At 35.1% G+C, this 14,888-nt stretch overlaps 1 protein-coding gene across 3 annotated transcripts in view; it reads left to right on the forward strand.

Moving 5' to 3' along the window:
• The window catches only part of LOC121410349, a 74,738-nt gene that overhangs the window by 27,380 nt on the left and 32,470 nt on the right, over positions 1 to 14,888 (forward strand). For 2 of the 3 annotated variants that reach the window (XM_041602375.1, XM_041602373.1), the window contains exons 7-16: positions 3,484 to 3,599; positions 4,405 to 4,529; positions 4,952 to 5,023; positions 5,441 to 5,610; positions 9,166 to 9,250; positions 11,189 to 11,325; positions 11,940 to 12,108; positions 12,504 to 13,273; positions 13,805 to 13,983; positions 14,577 to 14,867. In XM_041602375.1, coding sequence (XP_041458309.1) covers positions 3,484 to 3,599; positions 4,405 to 4,529; positions 4,952 to 5,023; positions 5,441 to 5,610; positions 9,166 to 9,250; positions 11,189 to 11,325; positions 11,940 to 12,108; positions 12,504 to 13,273; positions 13,805 to 13,983; positions 14,577 to 14,867 — 2,114 coding nt within the window. The remainder of the gene's footprint in view (positions 1 to 3,483; positions 3,600 to 4,404; positions 4,530 to 4,951; positions 5,024 to 5,440; positions 5,611 to 9,165; positions 9,251 to 11,188; positions 11,326 to 11,939; positions 12,109 to 12,503; positions 13,274 to 13,804; positions 13,984 to 14,576; positions 14,868 to 14,888) is intronic. The other variant, XM_041602374.1, reaches the window with a different exon arrangement.

Here is a 14,888-nt window from a genome sequence, read left to right on the forward strand (position 1 = left end):
TAAGGGAGGGGTCGCATAACTAGTATGAACAACGTATTTAATTCCAAAATATTTACTACAAATCTCAATAGGGGGATCGGGCAGAAATGCTCACCCCCCCCCCCCCCCCCCCCCCCCCCCCCGATCCGCCACTGATTCCAATCAATAATGACATTTATCTGCAATACTGATACTTTGGAATCAAGATACTGAAGATTGATACGCTTTACATAAATTATGAACGTCTGACAAAAAGATAATCTACCGATCACCTGACCGATCAGCTGACCAGTTCGCGTATCACTTCGGAGTTGATCACTCGTCGCAGCTGTGTGGAACGCTCACCGAAAATCAACAAAAAGGGCCTGAAATGTAAGTTTATTGTAATTCATTTTAATTTCAACTCATTTTTGGAAGTATTTAAAGGCTTCCCACCAAATGAAAGTCATATCGCATAACTCCAATTTGTATTAAGGCGTACATTTACCAAAGTCTTGGGTTTGAAATCAGAACTGAATTGTCTAACCCATAATTTTGGGTAATGTCGCCTATGAGGTCCATACATGTTAATGTTTGGACCTCATTGGTACTAGGAGTGGTCTCTGTAGGTAATTGGTGAGTGGAGCCAACAGAGTTGAGAGGAACAACCAATATAACACTTGCTCACTGCAACCATCCTGCCTGTGGCTGTAGGGAATCTACAGGTAGGATTATAGTATGTCAATGCTGTACAGAGCACACACTTCAAAAGATTGAATTTTTTTTTTTTACCAATATTACTAATTTTCATACAGTTGCAATTCATTTTTCATTAGTACGGTAACTTGGAATAATTTTGGATTCGCCAGAGCGCTACAAAACTTGGAATTTGAGGCATATTTTTGTGTATGCCCTCTAATGGTAGAAAGTGATATGGCAAGAAACTTCATTTTTCAATCTCTATTCTTAACTAAGAAAAAATCATTTAAAGAATCAAATTTACTTAAGAGCCAGGTTATATGATGAATAGACCAAAAGCTTCAGTCTCTGTATTTTGGTTGTTCCGCTGAACTGCGTTGGCTCACTCACCAATACATAGACTGAAAAGCTTGGAGGCCCGTACGTACAGACAACGTATTTTAGCAGTAACGTTAGATCGAACAGCGGGAACCCGATTTTCCGATCGTTTTTTTGTACATAAAATGTCATATTATGAAAAAGAAATCACATCCATATTTACGAAAAAATGTTTAAAATTCAGAAATATCGTACCTTAGACCTCAGTTACCGCTAATTCTTTTGAAATGATGATCGAAACATCGTCATCTTCGATCCTTTCGTTGGTCAAGGTAAGTTGCCATCTTGGATGACGTCATCATCATTACAGACGTATTTACCAGTCGCTACCTATCGCGATTTGTGCCGCTGCTTTGCGCTGCGCTTGGACATATTGATGTGCGTGCATTCGGAACTTGTCGCTCGCATTGATTGGCCAAGATATCGAAAATTTAATCGGAAAGCCTTGATAAAAGCACAACTCGTTGACGGCTGCCATATTTTCCTCTCCGGCAGAAAGTCAAAAAATAAGGAATAACCTGGGGAATAACTCATCGGTAACGTATATTTTCAAAATATTATAAAATGTATATGATATCAATAGAAAGATTAGAGTCTAACGAAAATAGTGGACCTTCGTCCAAGATAATATAATGTCATTTAGAATCTAAAAGAAGTAACAAATCTGGACAAAACCCGTCCGCCGAATTGTCGGACCAGATTACACATGAAGGCTCGTACTGACACATTGCCGTCGGTAAATGGGGATTGTAGTAAAATGTCAGAAATTGTTGAATAAATCCCCAGAAACGACGGTTATTCCTGTCTATATGATGAATAGCTGTATTGGAAACTGACAGTGTAAAAAAACAAGCATTTTCCCCAAAGAAAAAGAGAAAATAAGCCAAACATTGCCAACCTTATTTTGTCACACATGGAGATGTAACAGAGAACAAAGTTATATCATAACCTTGTTCATTAAATGAGTGCAATATAACAGAGACCAAAGCTTTCGGTCTATCTAGCCTAGGGTAGGTAGAACAAAGAAAACCAAAAAAACGAAATAGCATTTCTACTAGAAAGCATTATGTTAATATATTCATTATTAGCATTATTATCACAGACATTGCTCAAAACTTACCACAAAATTTCCTAAATAGTGAAAAATAAGGCTTAAATGCTCCATAAAATGTGCCTGGAAATGCATATTGGTCCATTCCTATAGGCTAGGAATTCTCAAATGGTGGCGCACCGAGTCTTCTGGAGTGGCGCTTTGGAGTGGCTAAAAATAGACATTTGAAAGTCTTTATGCTGACCCACCCATTCCATGAACAAGGTTATGCTGACCTAAACTGTTTGAGCCTTTTTGAGGAGCAGTGGAAACATGTCACATTGATAGATAATCAACTTGGCTGCCAGTGTGAAGCCTATTTTTTTTTGTTCAAAACTGAAAACAGATTAAAATTGGATTTCAAAATACAATATGCCTTTGAAAACATGATTAAATATCAAATGAAATCATTTTATTCTGAAAGGCCTACTACAGGCAGAGCTACTCTTACGTAATATCAGCTGTTGTTTATTGTCACCCTCATCTTGCCTGATAAGATGGATTATCGGCAATAGAGGGTTGATGGCACTTGGAAATTAAATATGGATCCTCTCTCTTTCTGTCTCTCTTCCTATCTCCTTTTACATTTCTATTTTCCTCTTACTTTTCCTTCTTAACGTTTATATTTGTTTCTTTAAATGTTATCCTTTCTTTCTTCTTTCCTTCCTCGGCTCCTATCTTTCTTCCTTCCTTTTTTTTGGCAGCCGATTTTCTTCATTCAAAATATTCAAATATATGGCAGGCCAAAAAATGACGTCATCTCGTACCATTCGTCTATGTCAACGTATGTTTTTAAAAGTGCTCATTATAGTGATACAGGGATAGTAAACCTTCCTGGATTCTTTATTTTTCTTATCCTTCCTTTTTTAAGTAAAAATCTTGGGATTTGTCATCATTTGAACCTTCTCTGTCCCTGGGCCTGGCTGGAGATCTTCAAAAGCCAGAATGCATAAAATTTCATCAGAGACTCATTGGCTATCGAAATGTAGGCTATTTAGATACTGGGCCAAATGTGTTATTGTGCCCAGCCTCCATTAAATCTGCCAGACCAGTTGAATAGGCCTAGATCCCTATTTATTATTATTTGGTTGTTAAAATTCAGTGTCAGGTCTAATTTGAAGGGAATAAACATTAATTTTATCAATTTTTACAGCTAAAAGTATTACAAAAGTGCAGTATAAAATATTTTCTTTGACCCTATGCCTTACAAGTGTAGACCTGAGCAATTGACAGTAGGCCTATATTTTTTATTGTTCTAAGGCTTTGTACCTCCACTGTTAGCTGTTCATGGCAATACTATGCAAGTGTGAGTTATTCTAGATTCATGGAGATGATCATACTTTTCTTTAAATCAACAGTGGCACAATTTATGATGGAAATAACACCTATCTCATCACTGGAGCAACAACACAAAGTCATGTATTATATCGATTCACACGACTGACATCTGTTGAAAGACCTCGTCATGAAAAAAGTGAGTTGGAAATGCCATTTTCCTTAGGATTTCTAACCATGGTATATATGATTTCCATTTGATATTTGAATAATATCGATGAAGATTCTTGAGCAAATGCTACTTGGGATTATTCTACTGAAGAAAGGTACTAAAAGAAATTCTTAATTGCAATCAAAACAAGCAAAGGAAACAAAAAAAGAAAGAAAAAGAAGAAAAAAATGAAATAAAAGGAAATAAAGAAAAAAGGGAAAGAGAAAAAAATAAGAAAAAAAAGATACAGAAAAGAAACAGAAGAGAGAAGAAAAAAGTAAGAAAAAAAAGCATAAGAAAATAAAAGAAAACTGAGTAAGAAAATGAAAAAAAAAGAAAAGAAAAAGAAAAGGAAAAAGAAAGATTAACAGAAAAGAAAACAAAAGAAAAAAATGAGAAGGAAAAAGAGAAAAAAAAGGATGAAGGGAAAGAAGCTTTTCATCCTCTCAAAGAAGGCTCCAAATTAAAGCAGTGGCAAAAATAGCCATTTTTTACTGGATGCCAACACACCACAAGACAGAAGGAGAAGACTGATGATATAAAATTAACCCTTGTTTTCCGATGTTTTATACATATTCTGATTTCAGATGATTTATCAGCATATATGAGGGGAAAAATCTTAAACTCTCTTGATTTACTCTTTTGAGTTCAAATATCTATAATGACTGAAAATAAATTGATCATGTATACATATATTGACCATTTTTAATACAGTCAAGAAAATATACAATTAATTGAATTATGATGGAACTACTAGTAGATATAGAAATTGAAAAAGACTGACTTTTTTCAGGGCAGGATCCCCCAGGGAAGTTGTGGCATCGACTGAAAAGACAGGTCAGGCAAGTCACCCTACCATCTGCTATTCACCTCGAACGAAAATATCTGGAGTTGTACATTGTACATGACCATCAACAGGTATTGAATTTTGGTTGTCTTTGTATGAAAACACTTGGAGCAAGTAGATGTTTTTTTTAGAAATTCCTTAAACATTTACTTGTTGAGCAAATGTGCAATAAGATCATCAGTCTTTGATGTTTCTGAAATTAATGCAAAATTTCAAATGTGTTTTTTTTGTGAGAATTCTGATTATAATCATGTTAGATAAAGCATTTTTGCAAGTTTAGTTTACAATGCTGTTCTACAAGAGAAGTAACTGAAGCACAAACCAAAATCAATTTTATGTCTTAAAGTCACATATGAAGGCATGGGAGAGAAATCTTACATAGAAGATTTATTGATTAGAATGTTTCAGATGAATCTTTTCTATATTGTACAATATATTTGAAAAAGTGAAATATACATATTTGTTTTACATATTTCTTTACTTTTTTCTTTAGTTTATCAACAGTGAGAGGAATGTGGATATTTTGAGGAATAAGTCAAGCACACTAGCTCACCTTCTGGGAAAGGTAATATTTCTATAGGTTTAATCTTAGTAAAACTATAAAGAGACAATTATGATATCCCACAGAGTGGTTTAAATCAAAGGTGCTACACAAATCAAGCAATTTTTTCTTTAAATGTATCTGTAAAGCAACCTTCCTGACATGGAAAGCTCACTATAATGAATATGGGCAACAGTGCAGCTGATGTTAAAGCAAGAGCTCATATCCAGTGGAACTTGCAGCTGGTATCTACTGCTGTTTGGGAGATTATAGGCGCCATTTGTTATATGCGCCTTGAGCGCCCAGCTGAGGCAGATACCGGCACTATACAAGAACCCATTATCGTCATCATCATCAAGACATTGTCTGGTCGGAAGATTCCCATTTTGCTTCTTTTTATTTTCTTAATATGTTTTAATTGTTTTGATTATTCCTTTGCAGGTGTTTGAAGATGTCAACATTACGGTATCACTTGTCGGTAGTGAGGTATGGAATGAAGGTGATGAAATAACAGTAAGCACTGATGTATACACCACTCTAGATAACTTCTTGACCTGGAGGGAAGAAGTACTTTTACCTCAACAATCACATGATTTTGCTCTTCTCATATCGTAAGTACTTGAATTCATCTAATAAACATTTCACATTTTAATTGATTCTAGTAGTTTTACTTGAAGCAATGTTTTTTGTCCTGATGTGAGGAACTGATAGAAGCTAATAGGTAAAAGTTTGTAAAACAAAAAAAAATCCAACAAGGATGTTGGAAGCAGGAATCACTGGAACCGACGTTGAGGAGCTTTGAAAACGTGACAAGTGGTAAAGACAATGGAAAATGTAAAGTTTGCCTTTCATTGAAATTCTGTATTTGCTTGCATTTGTGTTTGAAAAGCTCCTGAATGTTTTGCACATGACCTTATATTGAATCCTTGCTTTCCCACTCGTGCTGTCATTCCTGAAGAACTTGTTTTGTTCCTTTTGAAGGAAGTAACATATACATGGATGTCTTACTTTTTCACTTGAAACTCTCAGGTGATGAAAAGGAATCTCTTTTATGCAATACAATTCAACAATCTTTGTCAATCTTTGTCATATTTGTAGTGAGGCTTTGCAAATTAATGAGCTTTTAACTCCTGTGCACATTTGTATTATTCACTCTTCATGCTCGTAGATAATTTTCCTTTAAAATCCACTAAACACCAAGTCTACAGACACCTTTTAATTTATTTTAAAAATATTATTGGTTCCATCAGGTTGATGAGACTGATAGCTCTTATGTCTTAGCCAGAAGTTATTTGTTGTAGTACTTCAGGCATGTTTCCACCTTTCCAACATGAAATCAATACCAGATGTGTATCCTGAGAAGTTCATTCTCCCAAAGGAGTAGTTGTCCCTAATAATCTGACAGTTAGCCGGAGATTTCAGGAATCTCCCATGCCAAATTAATAACTAGCACCTACTCTTCAGAGATCATTGAACTGCATCTGGGAGCCAGGTTTAGCCTGGAATGGATTTTGTGAACAAATAAATACATCCATAGACAAATTCATAAATCTGTCACTTGTTCTTCCTATAGGAAATTTGAAAGGTCTATGCTTTAATAGACCTAATCAAATAAACCGTGTACCGGTAGTCAAAGTTCTCATGCTAGTAAATGTAAATTTACTAGGGTTTAAGCCTTAAATGTAGTACATGTGCATGTATGTGTAGTTAGTGGTCTTATTATGTCCAGTGATCGGGTATGATGCTGTATTAAGTCTACATTAAAGTCTCCTCGATAGACTTCAATGAGAGGGAAGTAATTAATTGAGATGATACACCTAAATATCCACTGAGAGCGCTCAATGGCTGCATTTATGCGACTTCAAGCCAGAATCATGATTTGTATCATGATTCAAAACACAAACATGAATCACAATACCACAGAATCAGGGTTTAGACAACTTTCATTCCAATGCTGTTTTTCCTTTGGATTCGGGTCAATCCAGTTTGACCCAGGAAGTATAGGTCAACTTTTTTGCACATGTTCTAACTTTATGTTGGCTGAAATGTTTTTTTTTTATCGCTATGTGTGCTCAGCGCAGCTCTATCGCATAGGTCATTATTTTGTGCATTGTTTGCTCAGCTCTCGAAAAATAAATCTTTTGCATCTTGAATTCAGTCTATTATACCGCATTTTGTTATTTCTATTCATCTTGTCGGTTTATTGAAAATGGTGCTTCGAAGTGGAGCATTGTGGCCCAGTGGATTAGTCTTCTGACTTTGAAACAGAGGGTCCTGGGTTCGAATCCCAGCCATGGCATACTTTCCTCCAGCAAGAAATTTATCCACATTGTGCTGCACTCAACCCAGGTGAGGTGAATGGGTACCCGGTAGAAAGAAATTCCTTGAATGCTTGAGTGCCTAGGCAGCCCAGCTTAAGTCGGGGTAATAATAATAGCAGGGCTCGCTGGGAGAACAGTTTTCAGAACTGAAGTGGCTTCCCTGGGTAAATATACCTATATTATTAAGTGAATTTCTTTGCAGATCCCAATTTAATATTGGCACTGTTAAATTCAACAACTGAGCTTATCGTCTGTCCAGTTTATAGTTCATTTATTAGAACTTGAAGATGAAGCCATGACAAAAAAAAAACAAGAATGAAACACAGTGGACGATGTGATGACCAACACAGAACTTGAATCGCACGCCTTGAGCTTGGCAAAAGTGAAACCTGAAGTAGCACGACACAGTGACATCATAGAATCATGATTCAAATCAAGATTACTTTTATACATTTTTCGTTCGTGATTCTACAGAAACGTCTTTGAAAACGCCCCTTTTTCTGTGTTTCAAGTTTGTGATTTGAAAGACATTTATTTTCACTTTTGACTAAACACAATCATGATTCTGCAGAATCATGATTTGAATCATTCTGATCATGATCCTAGGGTAAGAAAGTGGCGCTTAAACGCACCTAATGCATATGCAACAGAAAAAAAAATAATTAAATAAGTGTGTCTTCAGGTACCATTTGAATATGTTAACAAAAGTGCAGTTTCGTAAGTTTTGTTAATAGTCTTATTATAGTTATTATATTTATTAAACAAATGCTACTTTTGTATTCTAGATGTCTGTTTGTGCCACATCCTATTCTCTTGATGCCTTGGCCCAGTCTGTTTAATATTACCTACTCAGTCAGGCCAAGGGAAGAAAATGTATCATTTTGATTAACGAGTCAAGAAATCTGTTATAAAGGTGTTTTATTTTCTCTTTCATAACTGGCGTACTGACAGACTGACGGTTACCATGTTTCGATTTATTTAGAGGTTACAAAGGGATACTGTGGTCAAGTTTGTTGGGCTTATTTATCGTTGACATCTGGTAATTTAGGATCAGTTGTCAACCTTAGACATTTCCTTTATTTGGCCAAGGAAATCTAACTACCATGATTCCTACTTAGTGTAGGTGTGAGGCATTATTACAAAAAGTAGGATGTATTGGAAAAGTTGAAATAAAAGTACATATGCACTTGTTAAAATTGTTTAGAAGTATAAATGGCCTTGAACATTTATTTTATTTGTGTGCAACTTGTTTTTATAAAATCAGGGTAAGAATACATTAATCTGGCTCATTGCCACTTTTTTTTAGCAGTACATATGACAAGCTTACCAATTAAGGTTTTGCAAAAAAACAGATTGTATGTATGCAAGTATCCTTTGATATATTTTGTCTATATTTTTGAAATAATTATCATAAATGGACGTCATGGGTGCATGTTGCAAGAAAACATCATGTATGCTAGCCGTTATATTTTGGACGTATATAAATAAATAATAATAATAGTAATTAACATTTATATAGCGCTTAATACAACAGTTTCTAAGCGCATTGGAAAGAGAAAAAAGAAGTAGCAAAATACAGTGAGAGAGAACAGGAAATGGAATTAAGAGGTCTGCTTAATGAGGTAAGATTTGAGGAGTGTTTTGAAAAATTAGACAGTGGATACATAATGGATGGAGATGGGGAGATTGTTCCAGAGTTTAGGGGCAAGAGCAGAAAAAGCACGATATATAGTTCGAAACTAGAAATTTCACAAGTGGTTCCAGAATATTATCTCAAGTTTCCAGAACCTGACTAGATTTCTATTGAGCTCACTTTCATAGAAATCAAATCATTTTATTTTCTAGAGGAACAACATTCATGCATCATATGAAGGCTCATACATACCATGGAGAGATGTGTTCACGATCACATTCTGCTGTAATACTTGAAGTAAGTTTTACAATTCAGCTTAATATTCAACTATCTGTTGGTTCTGTTAATGAGATTTATTACATGGTTTCAAATATTGCATCGTGTTGTTATTGATAGTTATAACGCAAACACATTATTTTAAAATGAATTGTTTTATTATATTAACTTTTTTGAAGAAATATTTGAGAATTATCATTTGTTAAAATTATCTTTGCTTATATCAAAGAACATTACAGGTATCCAATATATTTTTTGTCTCACCTGCGAAGCAGAGTGAGACTATAGGCGCCGCTTTTCCGACGGCGGCGGCGGCGTCAACATCAAATCTTAACCTGAGGTTAAGTTTTTGAAATGACGTCATAACTTAGAAAGTATATGGACCTAGTTAATGAAACTTGGCCATAAGGTTAATCAAGTATTACTGAACATCCTATTAGAGTTTCATGTCACATGACCAAGGTCAAAGGTCATTTAGGGTCAATGAACTTAGACCATGTTGGAGGAATCAACATTGAAATCTTAACCTGAGGTTAAGTTTTTGAAATGTCATCATAACTTAAAAAATATATGGACCTAGTTCATGAAACTTGGACATAAGGTTAATCAAGTATCACTGAACATCCTGCATGAGTTTCACGTCACATGACCAAGGTCAAAGGTCATTTAGGGTCAATGAACTTTGGCAGAATTGGGGATATCTGTTGAATTCCCATCATAACTTCGAAAGTTTATGGATCTGATTCATGAAACTTGGATATAATAGCATTCAAGCATCACTGAACATTTTGTGCAAGTTTCGGGTCTCATGATTAAGGTCAAAGGTCATTTAGGGTCAATGAACTTTGGCCGAATCGGGGATATCTGTTGAATTCCCATCATAACTTCGAAAGTTTATGGATCTGATTCATGAAACTTGGATATAATAGCATTCAAGCATCACTGAACATTTTGTGCAAGTTTCGGGTCTCATGATTAAGGTCAAAGGTCATTTAGGGTCAATGAACTTTGGCCGAATCGGGGTATCTGTTGAATTACCATCATAACTTTGAAAGTTTATTGGTCTAGTTCATTAAACTTGGACATTAGAGTAATCAAGTATCACTGACCATCCTGTGCTCGTTTCAGGTCACATGACCAAGGTCAAAGGTCAATGAACTTTGGCCGAATTGGGTGTATCTGTTGAATTACCATCATAACTTTGAAAGTTTATGGATCTGATTCATGAAACTTGTACATGGGAGTAATCAAGTATCACTGAACATCCTGTTTGAGTTTCAGGTCATGTGATCAAGGTCAAAGGTCATGTAAGGTCAATGAACTTTGGCCATGTTGGGGCTTTTTGTTGAATAATCATCATATCTCTGTAAGTTTATTGGTCTAGTTCATAAAAAGTGGACATAAGAGTAACCATGTATCACTGAACATCTTATGCGAGTTAGAGTAGTATTCAAAGTCAGCACTGCTGCTATATTGAACCGCGTGATGCAGGTGAGACGGCCAGAGGCATTCCACTTGTTTTCTCTTGTAAGCAGATCTTAATTTCTTTGCCTGGAAATGATGTAGATATTGTAAAGAAGGAAGGTAGTAGGCTGGTCTGAATGAATAAGTAGGAAACATGAATTCTTTTCTCTAAAACATTGATTTGTACATTCAAGAATATGAATCAAGAACTACAGCTAATGTCACTTCAAATAATTTATAAAAAAAACACACATTGGTATCCAGAGCCCAGTAAATGTAAATTGGTCAACTTTATGAATTCCTTTACTCTTCCACCCCCTTGATTGTAGACTAGAAAATATCAATGGATAAACTGCCAATGGATTCAAATAGATAGTGGTGTAATGGGTAGTCTTATGACTTTAACTCACTAAACCACAACTCCCATAAGATAGTTGATATGAGTGTTTGAATAAGTTTTATCAACAGTTGTTCTTTCATATTGATTATTGACAGGATTACACTGATGACATAGTTCAGATTGCTAGTGATGCAGCTCATAGTATTGGTCATAACATAGGTTTGATGCATGATACACCAGATTGTACATGTCAGGATGATACTGGATATTGTGTCATGGATGTTGTCAAAAGGTATGAGGTAGATAGAAATTGATTTATTCAACCCAGAATTTTCTTAAACATTGAATGAATATTTTTTAATTATGATGAATTGAAGATACATCAAATATATTCCTTTCATTTCATTTCTTTACATTCTTTCTATAAAAAGTTTGCAGAGTTTGTTTCTTAATTGGAAGTTCCTAATTTCATTAAAACAAGTCATGTTAAAATTCATGTAATTTGGTAAGTTAAAGTATCGGGGGGGGGGGTCAAACTATTGACACATACATGATATGAAATGTGCAATTTTATTGATCAGTACGCAGTTGTGCGCGTCCACTAACTGGCATGATCTGAGCAAATGTGGTCATGCCTTTTATAACACATGGAACTAGGCCTTTAAGCGTGGCTCTAAGTCATACTTAATCTCTGTGAAACACCCCCAGTTCTTCAAATATGATTGATAGATTCTTTTTTTTATCCTTTTCATGAATTTCATTTTTTTTAATCATATAAAATCAAGCATTATTTGTGCTTCTTTCACCTGGTAATTATTTGTCTTGATTGTAGTAAGGCACAAGATTAATATAAAATAAGCTGATAGCAAGAAATAAGTCATAAAGATAGCATTTTCATTTTCTTAGAAAGCAGCCTCCAACCAAGTTCTCTGAGTGTTCAAAACGTCTGATATCCAACCATGTGAGAGTAGGTCGTCTGGATTGTCTCAATGATCTACCAGCCATCCCTAGGGGGCCTCTGTGTGGTAATGGATTGGTAGAAGATGGAGAGGAATGTGACTGTGGCAAACCACAGGTAATTGCAAAGAGAAGTGGTTGATTAAATCTCTTTGCTGTTAAATCACTTTGTGTGATTTTTTTTTAATTCAGCCTTCAGGTACTTTAATTCATTTTAAGACAGTATGCAACTTATTGATTTTTATGAATCATAATATTTAGAATCTTAATATTTACTACTTGGTATCCTGATTGAATATGTTTGCCTTTTATATTTGGAAGTGTCTAATTTTAATTTGAATGAAACATGAAATAACATCTATGGTTCATCTGAATTGATAAGTTAATGATTAATATAAGATATACATCAACAACAAGGCTCTTGTATTTTACTTGTAACATGATGTATTCATGTAAGAAAAACTTATCATATTATTTGAAAATTAATATTTTGTCTTCCTTATTCTATAAAAGGAATGTGATGATGTATGCTGCCTTTCCCGTGAATGTGTGAGGATAGCAGACTGCTCTAGGAGATCCAGTCAGATCCTAGCAGCTGCTGAGGTAGTTACAGCTCCTCTTGATCCACCCAGAACAGACGAAAAGGAGACTTCTCTTAACGCTGGTCTCAACTACCCTTTGGATCACCAAATCATTGATACCAGGGATCCTTTGGTAGATGAGGCTGTAGAAGAACAGTTCAACACTATCAATGCTGATGGAGTAGTTGCAGCTGATGTTCATCAGCCAATTCCCACAGAGCCTACCAAACCTACCACTCCACAGATAGTTAATATTGAAGCAACTGAAGAGACTATGGAGATTGACAATCTGGAAGAAGAATTGGACAATGGTGTGATTGCTACAAGAGAAGCATTGACAGATGCTGCTGTTAGACGGAACATTACAGGAGATGAAGAGGAGGTACAGGAGGATACCATTGCTGTAGAGATGGAACCAACAGGGGATTTAGACATCAATTACAACTCTACGATGAGAGAAACATTAAACCCTGATGATATATTTTCAGAAATGGCAGCAACATGTGGTGTGGGTCTGAATTCTGATGAAACTCAGGAAATTCTTGGAGGTCATGCCAGTGTAGAACAGATCATGGAAGAATTAGGTCAGTCAGAGCTTCAAGAATCACCAGCTTTCATCCTAGAGCCAGAACCAGAGATCTATATAGTACGTGCAAGAAATCTACATCTAAATTGTGAAGCATCTGGAACATCTGTCAATGGGTAATTTTAAATATTTATAGTTTAGGGTTAATTTGTTCTCAATTTCATTTTGAACAATTTTGAACATGTGAAACACATATTTTAATTCAAAGGTGATATAAGTATTCCATTGAATGTTTTTGTTATTCATGATATGATAGATATTGAATTTTCTGTTATGGAAATCAATTTTTTTCATTAAGAAAGTAAAAAAAAATGAATGAAAGGATACTATTAGATTAGGGGATAGGGTGTCTACACTTAAAAATTTTGAAGCCTTCTATTTGGCTTTGGATTACACAAAAAAATATGAATTCAAAATTTGTAATCTTCTTCAGATTTGTTCTCTATAATATTGCTTATCAGTTTATACTATTAGTTGAGGAGCTTTTCTTATTTTTTTTCAAATGGCTGTTTAAAATCAATTTTTCGGACAGACAACAAATAGGTATATTTTTACTGAACCTATGAATAAATAGATGTATATTAGCTCATTTCAGAGTAATTGATTACTTGTAGTTTACAGTGATATGATTTGTCTTCTTTTTTTAGCTATTCTTGGTTGAAGGATGGTGAAGAGATTGATATTCAGAGTGACCCTAGAATGATTCTTAACCATGGTAACCTCACAATCCAGTTCCCAGACTCTGGTGATATTGGTATCTACCGCTGCTTGGTCTCTAATATCTATACCACTATTGTATCATCTGAGAGCTCTGTTAGGCGTGCTTGTAAGAATTCCCTTTCATCTCATTTCCATAGATAAGCCAGTTTATGTTTGTTTAAAGTTGTTTGATATTTGCAAACATATGACATTTAATATCAATCTTACTGATCTTGGCTGGCATTTACTAACTGTTTTCTGCATTATGTACCTGGTCTTTCCTGAAATTGTTTGAGATTCCTCTAAGTTTTTACACAAACTTTGACTCAGTTCATTTTGAAAAGTTTGTCAGCTACAGAGTTATATAAGTAAAAGTTCTGTTTTTTCCTCTTGAAAAATTTATCGAGAGGAACAGAGATTTGATTGTGCTTAGTATTGCTTTGTAAATTAGTCACCTGTTTAAACAGAAATTATTTTGGTCAACAAATTGTTGATAAACTGAAGATAAAATAAAGAGGGCTTGATGTCATTATATTGCTTCAGTAATACTAAAATTGAGAAATAGTTATAGTTTACCTAAAAAATTGGTGATTAATCATCACATAAAGAAAGCGACTTAGTGGCAATGTGGTCCCTAGAGATCTGAATAGGCAGAATGATCTGAAGTCTTAAATGAAGATCACATAATTCACTTGGCACTATTTTTGTTTTCATCTCTAGACATGGGTAGCTTCTCTTCCGGTTCCGGTACGATCCATGAAGTAATAGTGGGTACATCAGTGATCCTTGTGTGCAACCCTCCTACCAGTGTACCCACACCTCTTGTCATGTGGGCTATTAACAGCTCAGCTGAACCCATACACTATAGCAGACGAGTATCCCAGGATCCTAAGGGTAACCTTGTTATAGCATCCATTGCGGAGCAGGATACAGGATTATATTATTGTATCGTTGTCAATGAAATCATGGAGAAGAGGATTGAATCACCAAGAACAAACCTCATAGTCAGAAGTAAGTCTTATTGTCTACTTG

This window comes from Lytechinus variegatus, chromosome 3, assembly GCF_018143015.1.
Source record: "Lytechinus variegatus isolate NC3 chromosome 3, Lvar_3.0, whole genome shotgun sequence".
In the NCBI taxonomy this organism is placed as follows: Eukaryota; Metazoa; Echinodermata; class Echinoidea; order Temnopleuroida; family Toxopneustidae; genus Lytechinus; species Lytechinus variegatus.